This window comes from Triticum urartu, chromosome 5A, assembly GCF_056163025.1.
Source record: "Triticum urartu cultivar PI428250 chromosome 5A, HENAU_Tu73, whole genome shotgun sequence".
Classification (NCBI taxonomy): domain Eukaryota; kingdom Viridiplantae; phylum Streptophyta; class Magnoliopsida; order Poales; family Poaceae; genus Triticum; species Triticum urartu.
Window position 1 is genome coordinate 519,161,385 of NC_141877.1, and position 22,629 is coordinate 519,184,013.

Genomic DNA, 22,629 nt, shown 5'->3' on the forward strand with positions numbered 1-22,629 from the left:
CTCTCTCGGTTGTGAGACTTTTTCCAAGTTATGGTTGCTCTGGCTCACCTATGGCATGCTCTATTTCAGTTTAGTTGGAACACTAGCGCGTGTACTCCAGGAGCCCAACCACATACGTACTCAAGCACACACAAAGCATGCTTGATTGATTTCTTTATATACCAGCAGCAGTGTGTGTACGTGTGTGTCTCCTCTTCTTCCTTCTCTCCATGGATTGATTGATCCCCTTACCCGTTTCTTCGACTCAGAGCAGCAGGAACCCTCCATGGATGAGGACGACCACCGGGACCTCCACAGCGGCGTCGACGCCCCGCACATGGTCGAGCTGGGCGGAAGAACGGTGCCTTGGTCGCTCTCTGTGGTTGCGGTCGTTTGTGCCAGTGTGGTGCAGCCGAGCTGGCCCAGTGACCACGTCGTGCACAAGGGCCAACTCCACCTCTACGGCTCCTCAAGTAAGTAGGAAACCATGGTCCTTTCAGTTTTCAGAGTTTTTTTTTTGGTTTTTATGCTGCTGATGCCTTCTCTTCTCCATTGAGGATCCTCAACATGCAAGAAGAAGTGCCATCACTCGTATGAAACTCATACCAGGGGAAGGGGTTCCATCACTGCTTTTTATTCAGCAAACGTAATCTCCATTGATGATCGTCCCTGTTCAGCATTCATCAACACAATGCCATCTTCAGTGCCCCTCTCTAGGCCTTCAATCTGAATTCTTTCGGTTTTAAGTAAGAAAACAATCTATATGCATCTAAACAATTTTTTTCCAAGTTATTGTTGCTCTGCTATGCACGGTTAGAGGATTGCTTGATGCTATATATACAGCAAAGTTTCTATACACTTGCATCAATTTGTGGATATTTCCAGTTAAAAGATTGTACTCTGCTCTGCTCTGAGCTGGGCATTCTATTTCTCTGTAAAAAAAATTGCTTGCTTTGTTTGTCAACCCTTGCTTATTTAATTTTGTTCGTTTTGGATGCAGTAGGTGCCCTCCCTCCATGGACAAGGACATTGACCTGGACCTTGACGGCGATGTTGTCCACCCCACACAAGGTCACTGCTACCCAATAAACTTTTTTTTCTTCTTCCATTCCAAGTTACCTCTGCTCTATTTCTGCAATCCACTCATTGTTCACTAGCCAAGATCCTTTATGCTGTTGTTGGTGGTGGCTGGTGAGGCGATGCTGGAAAGCGTGGAGGCGTTGTTGACGAATAAGAGAAAAATAAGACAACATATGTTATGGCGCTGCTAGAAGGAGGGCGCGAGAGGGCCGGCCTGGGGCCTTTTGCCCACAGCCGGGCAAGATGAAAGGGATTTTCTTCTTAATTCTTGCTCGATTAGATTGATACATCTCCTCTCTTTATATAGAGAGGTTTACTTGACTCCCAAGCAAGGCTTGCTTGACCCCTAAGCAAGTGACCCTTATCTCTAATTAACCTTAAGACTAACGGGCTATACTGCCAGCCCAGGCCATTATGCCCATTACGTACTCTAACACTACACCCCACCCGGACATGCAGCTTGTCCTCGAGCTGCAGCCTAACCAACTTATAACCATGACTCGACACGACACAGACCTAGCACCTAAAAACAAGCCTTTTACATCTCAGTTTGTTTTATTACTCTCAATCTGAAATGGACTGGGATGATTTATTTTGGACCTCTTAACAAAAAGTGGATACCATCCGCACGTCGGGCGTGCACGTGTACAGCCACCTGGATCCCATGGACACCATCTGGACAAAAGGAGTGCATGTGTATGGCCACTTGGAAGTGGTCGCAAGAGCGACCAGCAGAGGCGCCCTCGCGGCGGCCGGTGGCGGAATGCAGTGGTGCTACGCAGTGCGCTCCTGTCGGTGACACCATGCCTTCTCCCCGTCGGACGGCTGTTGGTCGGCACTGCACATAGAAGAGTGGAGGGCTGTCGATGGAGAATGGCGAGGAGGGGTGCGCCTCCCCAACCGTCGATGTCGCAGAGTCTGAGGGCGCTGTCCGTGGGGAAAACAACATGCCCAAGATCCCTGACGTAGTGGACGAGATCGAGGTCCTTTGCGCAACGAAGCGTAACTGGGAGGAGCGGCAGCTGTAGACCACGCAACTCCCGCACACGCCGACGCGCTAGGAGGCCGTGTGCAGCAGCCTGCAGTCTCACCGCCGCCGACACGTGGCGGGTAGTGATCCAAGCTGCAAGCGGTGACGGCGACGGCGGGAACTTGATCTGCTAGATGGGGACGCCCTGGGGAAGCGGTGATGGCGACGGCGGGAACTTGATCTGGTGGATCGGGACTCCCGCCGGCGCGGTCGATGCGGGGCCGGAGCTGACCTGCGATGGCTGCTGCAGTTGCAGCGGCTGCTGCGGCGGAGCGCCGGGCATGGCGGAGGTCGCCAGGAGCGGTGGCTGCCACTGCAGCCAGGGCGGGGCGGTGGTGGCGGTGGATGGCAGCTGCTGCAGCGGCCCGGTGAGCGTGGCGGAGGCCATCTGGTGCGGCGGCTGCCACGGCAGCTAGGACGGGGCGGTGGTGGTGGTGGATGGCAGCTGCTGCAGCAGCCCGGCGGAGGCCGCCTGGTGCGGCGACTGCCATGACAGCCAGGACGGGGCGGTGGATGGCAGCTGCAGCGGCTGCTGCCGCAGCCTGGCGAGCGCCTGGTGCGGCGGCTGCCACGGCAGCCACGGCGGCGCGGTGGCGGTGATGGGCGGCGCAGCCGGGTGCGGCCCGTAGGACCCGGCCAAGAACAGGCGGATCTCCTGAACCGCCTGTGTTAGGTCCCGCAGCGCCCCGGACACCTCCTCCGGGGTGAGGACGACGGGAGAGGGCGCGGCGGAGAATCCCAATGCGGGCAGGAGCAGGGCGATGGTCGTGGTGGTCGCCTTCGACGAGGTGACCGGCAGCGGAAGAGACGTGTTGGGCGGCGGTGAAGACATGATCGAACCAAAGCTAGCTGATAGCAAATTGTTATGGCGCTGCTAAAAGGAGGACGCGAGAGGGCCGGCCTGGGGCCTTTTGCCCACGCCCGGGCAAGATGGAAGGGATTTCCTTCTTAATTCTTGCTTGATTAGATTGATACATCTCCTCTCTTTATATAGAGAGGTTTACTTGACTCCCAAGCAAGGCTTACTTGACCCCTAAGCAAGCGACCCTTATCTCTAATTAACCCTAAGACTAACGGGCTATATCGCCAGCCCAGGCTATTAGGCCCATTACGTACTCTAACAACATACCGTACATCTGCCCACTGTTGCTCGCCTCAATGGCTCGACCACCTCTGCTGTGCCGCCGACGACATGGGGTCGACGGTGCTCACCCTGACCCCCTTGGGATCTAGGGGAAGGGGCTATGGCTATGGCGGCACTTGGAGAGGCAGCGGGACGGCGGCGCTCGGAGAGGAGGCACCTTCTTTATTTCTACTTCTACTTTTCTTCTGCACCTATAGTTTCAATGCTTTATCTGCTTGTGGAGCTATGCTTCTGTTGCATTGGGCTAAGGTTTGATTGCTTGAAGATGTATGTGTAGACTCATTGTTGGTGTTGAATACTGTGGAGTAAGGATGATGGTCAATGCTCTAATGAACCTGCATGATGTAGCATTACTATTAAGATATAGGGTTAGGCACATACTTCTTTTGACAATGGGTACCTTTTTTGATAATGGTAGACAAGTGTTGTTTTCAGGTGCAGTTGCCTATTGGTTTATTTAGTTTTCCTGTGCCGATTTCTCTTTTACTTCTAAAGCAGAGGCTGACTGCTCATGGCAGCGCTGGATCTGGTGGCCAGCCGTCGCCGTTGCCTGTCCTTTTTGATGCGAGAGCACATGGAGAAGGGGCTCGTGGCAGCGGTGGATCCGATGGCCAAACGTTGATGTTGCCTATCCTCTTGGACGTGAGGCTTGCAGGTTGCCGGCTTCGTGGAGCTTGACGAGGTCTCCGATCAGTTCGCAACATAACTTGCAGTCCAGGTCATTGACATATTCAGGTTCTAGGTCACAGAAATAAAATTTGAAATTAATTGATCTGGCTCAGCAATTTTCTGCATTAGATATCTTTGTATGCTTAGGTTTTTTTTTGTGAATTCTACAATTTGTAGCTTTGAGTTAAACTGACATATTTTAGTCAACTTACATTCCTGGATGTTTTCAAACTGATAATATTTTCGTAAGTTCAGGTTTGCGGTTAGCTTTATCAGAATTAGAATATAGAAAATGTGTTGGAAAAGTGCCTATTTTGAAGCTTCATTACTTTAACCATTTGTTTTTATGAGATAATATTCAGTCAGTTTAAAATTATTTTCATGTAGATTGGATTTTGTTATAGGAACACTCAAAGAAACCAAAGTTTGATCATGGATAGGTCCAGCTTAAAATTATTTATTTATATTTAACAAACTTTCCAATGATCATAATTTAATAGCATATGCTAAACTTGAATTACTTCTAACTTAGTATTACCCGCTTGATCAAAACGTTGGGACCGGCACCCTTGCGCCATGGCGCGATCCTGATCTAGTTGTTAGGGTTGTTGTTGACCGGTGGAGGCTGGCTTGGTTTAGTCCCACGTCACTTACGGGAAGAGGCCATTGGTTTTTTAGGATGGATTAGCTCTCTACTAAATGTTGGCCCGCGTGCGTATAAACGTTCAGAATATAAATAAAGTGTGGGCTGAACCAAGTTGAACGCTAACACTTATGCTGCTTCATCTGGTACTGGCCAGTTCGTCATGCAATCACATGATACTCACCACGGACGTGGCACGGCAAGCTTGCCGTCAAATGCGATGAGATTCAGCCATGCAGTGGGGGCGTCGGACCTAGTTGGAATGGCAACATTAAATTTTTCTTTTAGAAAACGAGGATGACCCCGGTCTCTGCATCTGGACGATGTATACGGTTACTTTATTAATTATTTTCATAAGACCTTACAAAGTCAAACAACAGCAGAACGAAAGCCATCGTCTAAGCAACAACTGTTATTACACCTATCCAATTGATGAAAGGACGCAGATAGTCTGAGCCTAATACCAAACAAGCATCACAGCCAAACCTAAACATCTAAGACCTGAGGTCCTAACCAGGATGCCTGCCGGGTATGGGGCACCTACCAGTCCGGCGCATTCCTCAACCAGGACGCATATTGGGTATGAGGCCACCGCAGGCACCTGCCACCGATCCATCTTCAGAGTTGTACTATTGCATGTACCGTGCTAGGTCTCTCTGCCATCGACGCCACCACGACGCCCGACAGCGTCGTCCTCCTGCGCGAGTCCATCCTCCCACAGCCAATTCCGAATCTGCACTGCGCCACGCCGTCAAGGTCCGTCACCATCAGTGTGTAGGATGAATCACCGCTCCCCCAAAGAATCTGTCCACTGGTCCCTCGATCACGTGTGTACCTCCAAGAATGAAGCCCCTAAAGGAGGAACGACACCAGAGCGCCGCCGTCATCCGATCATCCGATCTAGGGGTTCCCCCGGAGGTAGGAGAGAGTGGCCTTGAACTTCTCCACGGCGATGCCTTCAAGAAGGGAACGGCGCACATAGCGCCGCCACCGCCGGCCTTAGCAGATCAATTCGAAGGCAAGTTTTCACCCAGATCAATTCGAAGGAATTCAAATCTCGTGCACGGGCCGCCGTCACCATCAGCAGAACCCTGGAGCACCGGCGGATCAGCGAGCCGCCGGCACCACCGCATCCAGATCGCCGGCCACGTCGGGCCGCCGCCATCCCCCGCGCCGTCCGGGTCAGAGAAAGGGCCGCCGACCGCGTACAGGGATCACCGTTGCCTGCACATGCTGGAGCGCCACCGAGAGCCCAACGCCCGCCACCGCGCGCCCCGAGCGGACTCCCACACACACCAGGGGAAACTGCGAGCGTGAGCCCTGCCGTCGCCCCCAAGCCCGCGCCGGCGCGCCCCGCCTCCAACGAGCCGCCAACAACCGCCGCGATCCGCCCGCGCCAGATCCAGCGAGTCGTGGGAGAAGAGATCCCGCCGCCACTGACGCCGACCGGGCTTTGCCCGGCGGCGCGCCCCGGCTGCGGCGAGGAAGAGAGGTCGGGGGAGGGACGAGGACGCGGCGGCGCTAGGGTTCCCCCCGATCGCCGCGCAGGGGCGACATGAGAGGATTCGGGAGTCGGGAGGAGTCGCGAATGGATTCCAAAAAATGTCTCACCTAAAAAATGGGGGTGAATTTCACTTCCCCGGCCTCTGCAACAACTAGGGATGCATACGACCATTTTTAGTATGAATACTAAGATAAACATGGTGAAAAACCCCTGTGCACCACCTGTCAATTCTAGGAATTGAACTCGGATCGTTATGCTGCACAACCGTATGCCCAACCATTGAGCCAAGGCAACATTAATTAAGTTTTTTTGCGAATAACATTAATATCAAGTTGAGCGCAGTTCTAACCGCAAAAATAAATAAAAAAGTTGAGCAAAGTTCTAACTGCACATGCACGCAGTTTCTTACAATTTTTTCTGAATATTACACGGGCAACTTAAAACATAAGTTAACACAGATTAGGGTGCCCCAGGATCATGCGTGCAGCAGGCCACGCGGTGCAGCAAGGACATGCATGGAAACATGCATGCAATCAGTCCTCGAATGCTACACGAGGGACATGCATGCAAGTAAAGCTCTTTGAGGATTTGAGCAGTACATCGGTAGTCGTTTGCGCACCTTCAGACCATGCAGGAGGATAGTCTAGATTCTTACTTTGATGGCCAAGGGCTTAAACTTGATCCTTCGTCTTGTTATCTGTTGGAAATAGCTCCTTTATGATTTTAGTGGAAATTTTGAATTCACTGTAACATTTTTTAAACTTTTTTTTAGGTATCCCTTCCTTTTTTTTACAGAGGTCTCCCTTCCAGAGTAGAAGCTTGTTTACGACTTGTTGCTTCCGGATGTATTGGTTAGTGCCTTGTGAAAGCATGTAAATTTTTATATTAAAGAGAACAAATAAACATGTATTAAATTTCTCACTTATGTGGATAGAACTCCTGTTCGCATAGGAATGTCAAACATTGGAAGCGCTCGGATCATCGCTCGTCCATCATAATAGTAATTCTGCCCCCCACGCCGAAGTATAGTAAACAGTAGCCCACACACCGTACCGTCAGTGCTGCGCCAAACTCTCGTGGCCATCCATTGACGCGCGCCAAGCCAACCAACCACTAATAGAAAACAGGACATTGGTTCGGTCAGAAAAAAGCATTAGTACCGTTGCATTACGAATCGGGACTAATGTGAGCATTAGTCACGGTTCGAGTGGCTAGAACACCGTACATACATTACTCCCGGTACTAATGGGCGGTTTGTGCCATGAACCGGTACTAATGATGTAATTTTCAAATCCTACCCCCCCCCCTTATCGCCTTAAAAGAAAATGATAAAAACTTCAAAAGTTAAAATCCTTGGAGATGTAGTTATGTTACTACATCTACTAGTTAGGAAAATTTAAAAACTTAAATTTGGACATGTTTTGCAAAAAGTATAGGGAAAATGTAAAACGGCTATAATTTTTGCATACGATGTCCGAAAAAAACGTATAATATATCAAAATGTTCAGAACGAAAATCCGCATCCGATTTTGACGGCCTATGTCCTGTTTGCAAATTTGTAGAATCCTCAAATTCTAAAAGGAAAAAAAGTTATGCTCAAATTTTAGTTTTTTTAAATTTTCGTTAAATCTGGTCAAACTATGGTCAAACTACTTATTCAAGAAGTATTAATATTACTAAATAATTATTCAAGAATATTAGTGTTACTAAATAATTATTTCATTTTTTTGAATTTTGGTCAAATCTGCTCAAACTGGGGTCAAACTATGGTCAAACTACTTACTCAAGAAGTATTAGTGGTACTAAATAATTATTCAAAAATATTAGTGTTACTAATTAATTATTTCAATTTTTTTGAATTTTAGTCAAATCTGGTCAAACTGTGGTCAAACTGGGTCAAACTATGGTCAAACTACTTACTCAAGAAGTATTAGTGTTACTAAATAATTATTGTTTTTTAGAATAATAGTTTCAAATTCAAACAGTGAAACGTGTGACCATGCTGAAGCTAAACTCCTGAGGGTTAATACGATTGACATCATACTATTGTCAGGAAAACAACAAGTGCAGATTTGGAAGTGAGGGGAATAGAACCCGGAAGTTAAGTGTGCTCAGGCTGGAGTAGTGAGAGGATGGGTGACCGTCTCGGAAGTTAGATGATTTAAAATGATGATGGGTGATTAGAGATTAAGGGCCAGTTCTAAATTAATAATCTCATAACTAGTTTATAAGCCCCAATGAATAAGAGAGGCAGCTTATGAAAAAAGCTGGGGAGGAGGCGGCTTATTTTTTAAGCCGCCAAAAGAACTGGCCAAGGTTAAATTGAGCAGTGATGACAGGTGATTAAAGATTAGAGGTTAAAATAATTCAGAAATTTGAAAATCAGGAAAAAAATTCAAAAACAATTTCAAAAAAAATTCACAAAAATTCCGACCGAGACTAAAGGTGGACCTCCAGGCAGCGGCCACGTGGAGGGCTTTTAGTCCCGGTTGGTATAAGAACCGGGACTAAAGGGGGAGGCTTTATTAACGACCCTTTAGTCCCGAGACTAAAGGCCTATATGAACCGGGACAAATGGCCATTTTTCTACTAGTAAATGTGCAAGTGCAACCGCTGGTGATACTCGTCACGTGATCCACTCCACACTCGGAGACACCGCGGAGAAGAGAAAGGCCGCGCGCGCCCGGTCAGTGAGACAACCGTGCCCGTGCCAGTGCCAACCCGTCGACACGTGCCTCGACGCCGGAGTACACGCACTCAAGGCATGGTTAGCCTCCCCATGGACTGGTATTCCGGGCCCACGCATGTGACGCTCGGCAAGTTCCTTGCATGAAAATGCTAGATTCACGGGCCATTACGAGGACATCACAGGCTTCTTCCAACTAAGAGCATCTCCAATAAAGGCATAAAATTTTCGCGCGCTAAAATAATTTTAGCGCGTCACTGTAGCACTTTTAGCATGTAGAATCTAACATTGATTTAGCAGTTGTCCAAAAACGCGTGCCAAAAAACACGCAGTACAAGTTGTGAAGCACGCAATCCGGTGCCCTAAATTTACAGTTTTTGATAGCGCTTTTTAGAGCATCTTTTTTTTTTTTGAAGTTCAAGCAGTTCTTATTTATTCATAAAAGGCAGGAATCTTTGCCGAAACAAAGTGCAAAATACATTCAGGTGGTTCATGTAACCAGACCTTACAAAGCTCATTCGACACTCCTTCCTTAGCAAGTGTATGTGCCAAGGATTTGCCGATCGCCGAGACCTGCTAATCTTCCACTGCTACCGCACCTCCAGCATCTTTTTCACCTCTTCGATCATTGGTCCCAGCACCAAATAGTCCTTCTCCTTACTCTGAAGCTTGCACACTATTTCCTTACAATCCATTTCAATGTGCAGGTTAGCTGCATTTACCTCGTCGGCTAGCTGCAGTGCCCTGCGGCAAGCATGGAGTTCATTTGCAGCCGGATCACCCCCTATAGGAAAGAAATGGCACGCCCCACCCAGGAAAGCACCCTCATGGTTTCGGAACACCACACCAGCGCCACCTTTATTTCCTGCTTTGTATGCAGCTCCATCAATATTTGCTTTGATCCATCCTTCCTCCGGTGGTTCCCAGCTCTTCTCCATAGCCGGGCTCGCATGTTTGCTTTCTCTTCCATGGACTGCCTGCCACACCTCCATTGCTTTGAAAACATTGTGTGCTATATCACGAGCATCATCTATCTTTCTCCCGTCCCTCGCATTGCTCCTTGCCATCCATAGTCTGTATATTCCCTGTAGCAGGACTGCTTTCTCGTCGTCGGATGCATTAGCTATCCAGGTGAGAAGCCAGTTAGAAAGATCACCCTGAGAGCTGACCGACACCGGCGGGATCGCCACCGGAACTCCCATTTCCGAGTGCATAATCTTCCAATACATAGCTGAGTGATGGCATCCCCAGAAGCGGTGATAGTTGGTCTCTTCACGTCCACATGCCACACAAAAAACCCCATGCTTGATGCATCTTCCCTGTAGCTCGGAGCCTACAGCCAGACCATTCCGAATCAGCCTCCAAGCATGCGTTTTAACTTTGCCCAGGGCAACTGAGTCCCAAAGGCTCAACCATGACCTATGGTTCTGTATTGATGACGAAGAATCCAGCCGTCCGGATCTAAGCCTTTTCTGTGCCATTCTCAGGTGATACGCGGATCGCATCGAGAAGATGCCATTTTTTGTAAAGTTTCACGCCTGGTAATCCTCTACCTCTGGCCCTCCGATTTGGATTTGCATGATTTCATGAGCCTCGTCCGGTGTAAACATCTCCTGGACCTTGCTTGGATCCCATGCAGCACCATGCGAGTTTAGTAAATCACTGACTCGAGATACACCCTGAATATAAGTCTGGCTTAGTGGCTTCAGACTCCCCTTTCGCGGAATCCAGTTTTCATGGTGAATTATGATCTTTGTGCCATCTCCAACTCTCCAAATAAGCCCGTCCAGCAACAGATTCCGCCCATGGATGATACTCCGGAATGTGTAAGATCCTGCACTAGGACAGGGTGCCATTGAGGATGGAGTTGTCTGGGAAATACCTTGCCTCTAGCACTTTTGCACATAGTAAGCTGGGGACCTATAAAATCCGCCAAGCCTGTTTGGCCAACAAGGCTTGGTTGAAAGCCTCCGGGTCCCTAAACCAAGTCCTCCTTCGTGCTTCCTTGTACACATCTTGTCCCATGCTATTCAATGTACTTTCTTCACACCATTCACTGCACCCCACCAGAAGTTCGAAGAGATTGTGGACAGGTTCCAGCACATTTTCTTTGTGAGTTGAAAACAGCTCATGGTGAACGTCGGTGTAGATTGGAGACCGGATTTAACAAGTACCTCCCTTGATGTTTTGGACAAACCTTTCCCATTCCATCCTCCAACCTTCTTACCGGCACTTTCCCGCACATACTTAAAGGTCCCATCCTTGGATTTGCCCACCACCGTAGGCAGCCCCAAATATATTTCACTCAACGCCTCCGAAGAAATTCCAATAGCCTCTTTCAATATAACCTTGTCCTCCTCCCTAGTTCCTTTCCCAAAAAAGATAGCCGACTTCTGCATATTAACTTTTTGCCCCGAGGCTATCTCATAGTCATGCAGGATAGTATGGAGGGTCTCAAGGCTTTCTTTCGATCTTTCCAAAAATACCACACTATAAATACCACACTATCATCAGCAAAAAGGAGGTGAGTAACCGTGGGGCCAGTGCTCCCAAACGAAACTCCCTTAATTTCCTTTTCTGCTTGGGCGTGTCTCAACAAAGCTGAAAAACCCTCCACACAGAATAAAAAGAGATATGGGGACAGAGGGTCTTCTTGTCGAAGATCCCTCGACGAAGTAAAAATGTGTGAGAGCCCTCCGTTCAACTTAACTTGGAACCTTGTTGTTTTAACACACCTCATGATCATCTCTATCCATAGACTAGTAAAACCTAGTTTCTCCATCATTTGTTGCAGAAAGACCCACTCCACTCTGTCGTAGGCCTTCATCATATCAAGCTTTACCGCACAAAAGGGCTTCCTCCGCTTCCTCTTCCTTATCGCATGCACACATTCATATGCCACCAGGACATTATCTGTTATCAACCTACCGGGCACAAAGGCACTTTGTTCCTCAGAGATCAAAACAGGCAGCACCCTTTTAAGCCTATTTGCCAACACCTTAGATGTGGTCTTGTAGAGCACATTGCATAGGCTTATTGGCCCAAACTGTGAAAGCAACTCCGGTGAGTTGACTTTTGATATCATGACAATGATCGTGTCGTTGAAACCATTTGGTGCTGCCTTGCCCGCCAAGAAATCTCTAACAGCAATACACACATCAATCTTTACCAACGACCAATGACGTTGGTAAAACATGGCCGGTAGTCCGTCCGGGCCTGCGGACTTTGTAGGTCCCATCTGGAAAAGGGCTCGCTCGATTTCGTCATCCGTGACCGCTACAACCAGCTGCGCATTCATCTCATCAGTGACCATCTGATTAAAATGTCTCAAAATACGCTCGCTCTCTTATGAGCCATCAGCCGAGAACAGTTTCTCATAAAAAGCTACTGCCATGGCTCTCATTCCCTCATCTTCAGTGCACCTCGTTCCATCCTCCCGTCTCAGCTCTTTAGCTGTGTTTTTTCTTTTGCGGTGACTTGCTCGATTCTGAAAATACCTTGTGTTCTGATCCCCTTCCCTAAGCCAGTCAGCGTTGGTCCGCTGTTTGTAGTATACCTCTTCCCTCTCATAGAGTTCATGCAGCTTGTCTTCTATATCCTTTACTTCCTGTCTGTACCCCGTACTAGCTGCTCGTATTTTGCATCCGTAAGCTGACTCTTCAAGTGATTGATCTGCCTTTTGACTGAGCCAAAAACTGTACGACTCCATTCATGCATGGATTTGGATAGCATATCGATTTTACTACATGCTGCGCCCAGCCCACATTGTCCCCCATTAGTTGCATGTGCCACAGCCCATGCATTAGCTACCATATCATCATACTGCTCACGTCTAGACCACGCCGCTTCATATTGGAATGGTTTATTTGCTCGCCGCATGCTGTCAGCCAGTGCTGACGAGATATGCAGAACTAAGGCCTAGTGATCAGACTCCTTTGTCATTATATGCTGTACATTAGAACCTGGGAACATCTGCATAAAATCTGCACTACATGACGCCCGATCCAGCCTAACTTGAATATTTTCTTCCGCGTTCTGTTTAGTATCCCATGTGAAAGGATACCCAGAGAACCCCATATCCGCCATGCCGCAATCAGTGAGGCAGTCTCTAAATGCCTCAATTTGTCGTAAGCTCCTCGGGTTACCACCTTATTGTTCAGACTGCTCGAGTGTTTCATTGTAGTCGCCTGCACATATCCAAGCGAGATCATCTTGTCTTCTGAGGTACCGTATAGCTTCCCAAGTTTTACTCCTTTTATCAACACAAGGTTCACCATAGATTCCAGTGAACACTTCTTCGGTACAACCCCCCTGGACACATCAACGGTCCAGATTAAAAGATACCCTTTCGTGAGAATAAGTGAGTAGGGGTAGGATGAGAAATTTAGGTGGGTGAGGCGTATCGCGGCGTAGCGAGGCGCGTGTCCGTACGGCCCGCTGTACGCCCGTACGTGGACGGTGTACGCCGCTTGAGGAGGAGGGCGGGCCCACACGTACTAAACCGTAATCCATTAATTCGGCGCGGATTAGGCAAATCCATTAACGCGGCGCAGTGAGACGTCCCGTCGCCGGCGTCGGTCCGCGGGCGGCGCGGATTCATACGCCACCGCCTGCCGCGCGCCTGCGCACGCCACCGCTTGACCGCCCGCGCACGCCGCCCCCTCGCGTACCAGGCATTAATCGCCGGCGCCGATTCGCACGCCGCCACCTGCCATTCTGCGCCCTTGACCGCCCGCTCGGCTGCCCCCCGGCATTGATCGCCGGCACCCCCACCCACCCACCACTACGCCCTATAAAGAGCGCCTCGCGCCCTCCGTCGGCTCGCACACCACCCTCGCCTCGCCTCTCCTTCTCCCCCTGTCGCCGGCGTCGCCCTCTTGTGCTCTTCCTCCCTCGCGCGCCGTACCTTTTCCTCTCGCCGGCGATGGCACGCCCCAACTTGACGCTTGAGGAGGCGGAGGAGCTTGCCCACTTCGTCATCCCCGTCGCGCCCGACGTGCGCCTGCCGGCGAGGTGGCGCCTGAGCGTCGATGACATTCCTATGGCGCCGGTGCCCGAGGTCGGCACCCACCTCTTCGCCCGCGCCGTCGGCCTGTACAGGGCTCGCCTGTCGCAGGAGGAGCTCGCCGACCCCCAGTACGCCCCCAACAACCCCGGCTGGGCGGAGCGCCTCACCGACGATCACCTGCGCTGCCTCCACACCTACGCCGGCCCGCGCCCGCCCACGAAGCACAAACGCGCGCGGCGGCATCAGCTCTGGGATGGGCGCACCTTCGAGGAGGTGGTCGCGCCGTACCGCGCGCAGGCGGTCGCCGGCGCCGTGCTAGCTCTACCGGGGTACGACTTTGAGCTGTACCGCCGCGGCGAGGCGCGCTCGACCCGCGCCCGCGTCGACTTCGGCGCCATGCACCCGCACGCGCCCCGCGGAGGCCTAGGCGATGACCGCGGCGCTGTCCACCTCGGCCCCGGCGATCGCCGTACGGCGGGCATGAACGGCGCCGGGTCCAGCCGTGCCCCTCCGCTCGAGCCGCAGCAGCAGCCAGAGCCGGCATTGGTGGCGGAGTACATGCGGCTGGCGGCGGAGGCCGGCGACCCGGACGACATGCCGGGCTACCTGACGGCGCTCCGGGAGTCGGAGAACATGCCGCAGCCGCCGCCGCTCGTTCAGGAGTACATTCAGGTCGCCCCGGGCGCCGTCCACCCGGAGGACCCGGAGGACTTTCCCGGGTATCACGCCGCACTCGAGGACTCGATGGCTGCGCCGGCCGTGCCCGTGGTGCCCCTCGACGACAGCAGCAGCAGCGACGACAGCGACAATGGCGACGGGCTCTACGACGAGGCAGACTTCGGCGGCGTGGAGGACGAGTAGTTTAGGGTTACTTTCAAAATGTCGTTTAGTAATGTTTAATTATTTTCGTAATGTTCTTTAGTTAAGTTTTATTTCTAGTACTATGTAAAATATCTATGAAAACTATAATGAAATATCGAGTGTTTCAATCGATGGTTTTTAAATGTTGTTGAAGAATGAAGTGTTTGAATTGATACTGTTATTTTTAGTTTAAAAAAGAGTTGTATTGTAAAAAATAAAAAATTAGCAAAGAATTAAACTTGAATTGAAAAAACCCTATGAAAACTACAAAAGTAAATATAAAACCAAACAATAAAAAATTGACATAATATTGACAAAACAAGTTAGAAGATTTTTTTTAAGAAAAATTGTATTGTAAAAAGTAAGAAATCAGAAAAGAATTAAACTTGAATTGAAAAAAACCTATGAAAACTAGAAAAGTAAATATAAAACCAAACAATAAAAAATTGACATAATATTCGCAAAACAAGTTAGAAGAGTTTTTTTTAAAGAAAAATTGTATTGTAAAAAATAAAAAATCAGAAAAGAATTAAACTTGAATTGAAAAAAACCTATGAAAACTAGAAAAGTAAATATAAAACCAAACAATAAAAAATTGACATAATATTCGCAAAACAAATTAGAAGATTTTTTTTTAAAAGAACGCCGCCTCGGAGCCGAGCGAGGCTTAGTCAGTCACTCCCGATCAAGCCGATCAGTGAAAGGGAACGCTTTTCGGCCCCGCAAGGCCCACCGGCCCAACCAGGCGGCGTAGAGAGAAAGTAGGCGGTCTATTTCTTCGGATCACGTCGGTGTAGGGCGGGGCGCGCTATTTAAGCTGGTGCGGGCGAGCTCCGGCAGGCGAGGTGGGACTAAAGGTAGAGCTCGCCTGTCACAACGCTCCATGGACCGCCTAGGTGGGCCAATTTCTGTGGGCCGCTGTAAGGTGCGCGTGCGAGCGGCCTCTCGCAGCGCTGCACGTTGACTGGCAAGGTGGACCGATTTCAATAGGCCTAGTGGGCCGCTGGAAGGCGCGCCTGCGAGCGGTCGAGGGCGCAGGGGCGGGGGTTGGTACGATGGATGGTTTCGTTTAGTCCCACCTCGCCCGCCGAAGGACGCCCAGACCGGCTTATATAGGCGGATTCATGCACCCTAGCAGATAAGATAGATAGTAATAATGTGATTTGACTTTGCACTACCCAGGCAGCTCTGCCGCAGCTGCCCGGACAGTGCTACACTGTCCGGGCATTTGCGGTAGTGCTGCTAGTGCATTATAAATTCAGATCACATCATTATTATGTATCTTATTTTTGATAGTTTAGCACTTTACGCAAAGTTTGTTTTATTAATACATAAAGTTTTGTAATATTTTTGTCCGGTCAGCGTTTTACTTGTTTCAAATTCATAATGGAAAAAAGCCATGAAACTTGCCATGCATCATATTCATTTAAAGAATGTCGAAATATACCTCGTTTTCGGACAGGGCCTTTTCTCCTAATCGAACGGTCTACGGAGAAGGAGGTCAATTTGGTGACATCTTCAGAATGGCCTGAAATTTTGCATGTGAGTTAGTATGCCCACTCTCACACAGAATCCAAAAATTTAAGGTATTTCGATACGAAGAGCATGTTGCGTCACGTCCAGTCAGCGTTATAAGTGTTTGGACCGAAAAAATTATAGAAAATTCATAAAATGGCAAAAAGCCACGAAACTTGTCATGCATCATATTCATGATGGTAGAAGACTATGGAAAAAATTTGGGTTAATTTGAATAATGTCAAAAATTAACTCATTTTCGGACATGGCCTTTGCTCCTACCCGAACGGTCTACGGAGAAGAAGATCAATTTTTTGACATCTTCAGAATGGCCTGAAATTTTGCATCTGAGTTAGTATGCCCACTCCCACACAGAATCCAAAAATTTAAGGTATTTCGATGCGAAGAGCACGTTGCGTCACGTCCGGTCAGCGATATAAGTGTTTGGACCGAAAAAATTATAGAAAATTCATAAAATTGCAAAAGGCCACGAAACTTGTCATGCATCCTATTCATGATGGTACAAGACTATGGAAAAAAATTGGGTTCATTTGGAGGATGTCGAAAAATACCTCGTTTTCGGACAGGGCCTTTTCTCCTACCCGAACGGTCTACGGAGAAGGAGGTCAATTTTTTGACATCTTCAGAACGGCCTGAAATTTTGCATCTGAGTTAGTATGCCCACTCCCACACAGAATAGCACACCCACACAGAATAACCATACGCAATTTGAAGGATGTAACAAAATTCTTCATCGGGACGTACAAAAAAAAAGATCTTTAAGCGCGGATAGCCATACCTTACAACACTTATACAGGTCATGCTATATCAGTCCACAATAATTGTGAAGTGACATAGCAGAACGTACATAAGCATAGTGAGGTATGGCCACCATGATTAAAGATTTGATGTTGTAGACGGATGAAGATATTTAAGCACGTTATTAGCCGTGAAAACTAGCAATGTGGGACTAAAAACACAACACTGTGGGGCGGTTGGCTCCACTAGAGGCGCACACACGGCCGACCGCCACCTCTTCGCCCATGCGCGCCGTGGGCCGCCCCTGCTTTGGCCCATGCGCGTCGTGGGTCGCACCCGCACGCCTTTTAGGCCATTATGAGTGAACTTTTTTTAATAAATATAAAAATAATGTGTCTAAAAAGTATTGTATTTGTAAATATTAAAAAAGAGAATAAAAATTCCTATAGTGTTGGCGAATTTACCACATAAGATTAATGTGAATTTTTGTTGTGACACTTCATGATTATGGAGTGCCAGAGCATCATTCACATTATCCTCATGAGGAAAGACCGCAATATTAAAGAAATTAATACGGCACATAGAGAACGATATATAAACAGGTGAATACGCGTGTTCAAAAGTAATGTGGGACTAAACAATTAACAGGTTGGGCGGTGGCCGCCGTGGATTTTCGGCCTTCATGGTCCGTAACGTGTGCGCCGCAAACGGCGCCCAAGTGGCCGCCGTGGGTCGCCTGCCTAGCCCGGCAGTTTGCGCCGCGCGCGCCGGCTGTTAAAAAAATCATTGCATATTTTGTATTTTTCATGCACTAATTTATATTTTGTATTCAACATGGACGAAATGCACCCAACTTTTGCATGCGCGTGTGAGTGACCCCCACGGTCTCGCACGTCACATTACGACGGAATCGGAGTACGAACGGAAGTTGTGTCACGCCGGGAGACGTTTTCTGGGTATTTTCACGGAGAAAATCGTAGTAAATGCATCGAGTGTCGAAACGCACCCAAATTTTGTAGGCGTGCTTGTGTGCCATACTGTAGCATGTGAAAAAAAATCCTGACGTTTCATGGCTTTGCGAAAGGGAACACCTATTGAATGCATGTCACACCCCGAACTGATACCTCAGGTTTGTACTGTGAGTATGTGCCAACATGGACGAAACGCACCCAACTCTTGCGTGCGCGTGTCAGTGACCCCCACGGTCTTCCACACCAGATTACGATGGAATCGGAGTATGAACGGAAGTTGCGTTACGTCGGGAGACGTTTTCCGCGTATTTTTACGAAGAAAATCGTAGTAAATGCATCGAGTGTCGAAGCGCACCCAAATTTTGCAGGCGTGCTTATGTGCCACACTGTATCGTGTGAAAAAAATCCCGACGTTTCATGGCTTTGCGAAAGGTAACACCTACTGAATGAATGTCACACCCCAAACCGACACCTCAGGTTTGTACTGTGAGTATGTGCCAACATGGACGAAACGCATCCAACTTTTGCGTGCGCGTGTCGGTGACCCCCACGGTCTTCCATGCCAGATTACGATGGAATCGGAGTTCGGACGGAAGTTGCGTCACGTCGGGAGACGTTTTCTGGGTATTTTCACGAAGAAAATCATAGTAAATGCATTGAGTGTCGAAACGCACCCAAATTTTGCACGCGTGCTTGTGTGCCATACTGTAGCGTGTGAAAAAAATCCTGACGTTTCATGGCTTTGCGAAAGGGAACACCTATTGAATGCATGTCACACCCCAAACTGACACCTCAGGTTTGTACTGTGAGTATGTGCCAACATGGACGAAACGCACCCATCTTTTGGGTGCGCGTGTCAGTGACCCCCACGGTCTTCCACGCCAGATTACGATGGAATCGGAGTACGAACGAAAGTTGCGTCACGTCGGGAGACGTTTTCTGGGTATTTTCATGGAGAAAATCATAGTAAATGCATCGAGTGTCGAAACGCACCCAAATTTTGCAGGCGTGCTTGTGTGCCATACTGTATCGTGTGAAAAAAAATCCCGACGTTTCATGGCTTTGCGTAAGGGAACACCTACTGAATGCATGTCACACCCCAAACCGACACCTCAAATTTGTACTGTGAGTTGATGCCAACATGGACAAAACACACCCAACTTTTGCGTGTGCATGTTAGTGACCCCCACGGTCTTCCACGCCAGATTACGATGGAATCGGAGTACGAACGGAAGTTGCGTCACGTCGGGAGACGTTTTCCAGGTATTTTCACGAAGAAAATCGTAGTAAATGCATCGAGTGTCGAAACACCTAAATTTTGTAGGCGTGCTTGTGTGCCACACTGTATCATGTGAAAAAAATATTCCGACGTTTCATGGCTTTGCGAAAGGTAACACCTACTGAATGAATGTCACACCCCAAACCGACACCTCAGGTTTGTACTGTAAGTATGTGCCAACATGGACGAAACACACCCAACTTTTGCGTGCGCGTGTCAGTGACCCCCATGGTCTTCCACGCCAGATTACGATGGAATCGGAGTACGAACGGAAGTTGCGTCACGTCGGGAGACCTTTTCTGGGTATTTCCTCGGAGAAAAACTGAAAGTGCAACTATCCCTAGGTGGTTTTGGTAATTCATAACAACATATAGCTCATTGAGCTAATGCTATTCCAAGATGACTATTTCAGGAAAGCTCAATGATTGGCATGGCATGGATGTGAAAGTGGAACCCTCAAAATGCTAAGGACAAAGGATTGGCTCAAGCTCAAAAGCTCAAGACTCTTTATTTTATATTTTAGTGATCCAAGATCACATTGAGTCTTTAGGAAAAGCCAATACTATCAAGGAGGGATGAGGTGTTGCTTAATGAGCCTCTTGCTTCATGTGCTTAGTGATATGCTCCAAAACCCTCAACTACTTTCCCATATCCACAAATGACCTAAACCCTAAGCCAAACTCGGTCCTACCGATTCTTTCTATCCGGCGCCACCGAGTTTCACTTGTCATAAGCCACTGCCAAACCCTAGCAATTCGGTTCTACCGATAGGGATCTCGGTCTCACCGAGATGGGATTGCAAACTCTCTGTTTCCCTTTCGTAACTTTTTGGTCTCACCGAAAGAGCAGATCGGTCCCACCGAGATTGCAATGTAAATTCAGTGTTTCCTTTTTGTAACTTTTCGGTCTCACCGAAAGAGCAAATCGGTCCCACCGAGTTTGCCTGACCAACTCTCTGGTTAGCTAATTACCAAAATCGGTCTCACCGAGTTTGTGTAATCGGTCCCACCGAGATTACGTTATGCCCAAACCCTAACCATATCGTTCCTACCGAGTTGCATGTCAGTCCCACCGAAAATCTCTAACGGTCAGCAGGTTTACCTTTTCGGTCCGACCGAGTTTGTTGATTCGGTCCCACCGAGATTGGAAAACTGTGTGTAAAGGTTGGATTTTGTGTGGAGGCTATATATACCCCTCCACCTCCTCTTCATTCGTGGAGAGAGCCATCAGAACACATACACAATTCCAACTCATATGTTCTGAGAGAGAACCACCTACTCATGTGTTGAGACCAAGATATTCCATTCCTACCATATGAATCTTGATCTCTAGCCTTCCCAAGTTGCTTTCCACTCAAATCTTCTATCCACAAAATCCAAATCCTATGAGAGAGATGTAACGCCCGGATAATCATGCTACAGTAATCCCACGCTAATCGTGCCATGACACCTCGGTTACTGTTGCTATCCTCGCAATAATTCGAAACGTTCGAAATTCAAATTCAAATTAATGATAACAATAAAAGTTTTCAAAAATTAAAACAAAATTGTTCGGTGGTTGCCGAATATTACAAAGGTAATTATGGTGCAACAAACACATTTTTGTAAAATACCTAATGCCCTAAATTAAATAAAACAAAAAAGGGAAAAGAAATAAATATAAGAAAATACAAAACAAAAACAAAAAAAAAGAAAAGAAAAGGAACCAAAGGAAAGGAGAAAGACCCCACTAGCTCCCCCCTGGGCTTCAGCCCATTCCCCCGCACCAGGCCGGTCCAGGTGGCCCAGCTGCCACCTCCCCACCTCTGTCACCTCCTCCCCACGCCCCCCACTGATCGTCCGACCGCGCCCGCGTCGCCGACGGACCAGCTCGTTGCCCCGCGCCGCTACAGGCCCCTGGAGAGGATAAGGGCGCCGACGCCGCGCCCCCTCGGGCTCCCCTCCCCACTTGCCCCCCTGCTCTCCTCCTCGATCTCCGCCTCCGTCTCGCTCCTCAGATCCGCCCCCGTCCGAGCGCTTCCATGGCCGTGGCCGTCACGTAGCCGTGGCCACCGTCCTCCCCGCACCGCGCCAACGTGTCGCCGGTCTCCCTCGCCGCCCTCCTCGTCGTCCTCGACCATTGGTTCGAGCTCCGCAACGCTGCAGCGTCGTGGGCGAGGTCGTCTTCTTCCTCCGCCTCGCCGCCGCTCATCCCCAACTCCGGCGACGCCCTCTGCAGCTACTAAGCCGCCAAGGGCCACCGTGTGTGCCGCTCGGTGAACCCTCGCTCCTTCCCCTCTCTCTCTCGACGCCGTTCGCTAGTTGGACGCGCCGCCCCCCCCCCCAACTTGCCCGAGCGCATCGCCGCACGCGCTCGTCACCGGCAGCCGTCCGATGACCATTTGGTCCCGGGCTCTTGCCTATTGTGCTCAGCATCGCTGTAGGAACCCAGAGCGACCACCCGTTGGTCCTACCGTGGCCAACATAGGCGTTCCCCACCGCGGTTGAACGCCGGCGTCCTCCCCGCTCGTCGCCGGTGACGCTGCGGCCCTCCTCCGGCCACGCCACCGCCACGGTTCGATGCAGCTCCTCGCTCTCGACCGAAAGCCCCCTCCCACGCGGCCTACCTTGCTCCGTAGCGCCGTTTCCGTCGAGCACCCATACGCGCCGCCGCCTCTGCTCGTCGCCGGTGCCGATTCCAGCCAAGTCTGGGCATACCACCACCCCCACCGCCCCCTCCCACGCGGCATTGAGTGGCCGTTCGGCTGGACCAAGCTGCGCGCCGAACGGCGCCGTGTAGCGAAATCCCGACGAGGCCCGGGAGCCCCCGCCGCGTTCTGACATTGCCGGCGGCCAAACGCCGGCCGCCGCCTACGTGGTTGGCCTGGGGCCACCCCAAGGCCACTGCCAGCGGGCCCTGCGGGTCCTAGTTGACTGGGTTGACCCAGTCAACTTCTGACGTGGCAGCTACTGCCACTGACATGCGGGCCCCATGTCAAAAACGAATAAAATTAAATAGATAATTTGCTAATTAATTAAATTAGTTAATTAAACACTAATCTCTCGCTGACTACCGGGCCCCACCCACTAATTAGCCTATTTAGTTAGTTTTAAAACTCTGTTAGTACCCTGTCAATGACATGTGGGTCCCACTGGACCCACCTGTCTGGTTTGACTGGTCAACCGACCAGTTGACCTGCTGACATCACTATGATGTCATGCCTACGTCATCATTCACTGTTTTGGATAATGTTGGATTTAAATAAATAATTAAAATCAGAAATTAATGAAATCTTTAGAAAATCATATCTTTTAATCCGTAACTCGGATGAAAATACTTTGTACATGAAAGTTGCTCAGAACGACGAGACGAATCCGAGTACGCGGTCCGTTCGCCCGCCACGCATCCCTAGCATAGCGAACACGCAACTTTCCCCCTCCGTTTCATCTGTCCAAAAACGCGAAACACCGGGGATACTTTCCCGGATGTTTCCCCCCTTCACCGGTATCACCTCATACCGCG

General features: G+C 49.4%; 1 protein-coding gene and 1 pseudogene across 1 annotated transcript; both read right to left on the bottom strand.

Moving 5' to 3' along the window:
- Nucleotides 1–9,325: 9,325 nt before the first annotated feature.
- On the bottom strand, nt 9,326–9,937 carry LOC147972409 (uncharacterized). Its single transcript, XM_087524325.1, has one exon. It carries the CDS (start codon nt 9,935–9,937, stop codon nt 9,326–9,328), a length of 612 nt encoding a protein of 203 aa, XP_087380451.1.
- Nucleotides 9,938–13,525: 3,588 nt separating this feature from the next.
- Nucleotides 13,526–21,950, bottom strand: LOC147972410 (uncharacterized; annotated as a pseudogene).
- Between the last annotated feature and the right edge of the window lie 679 nt (nt 21,951–22,629).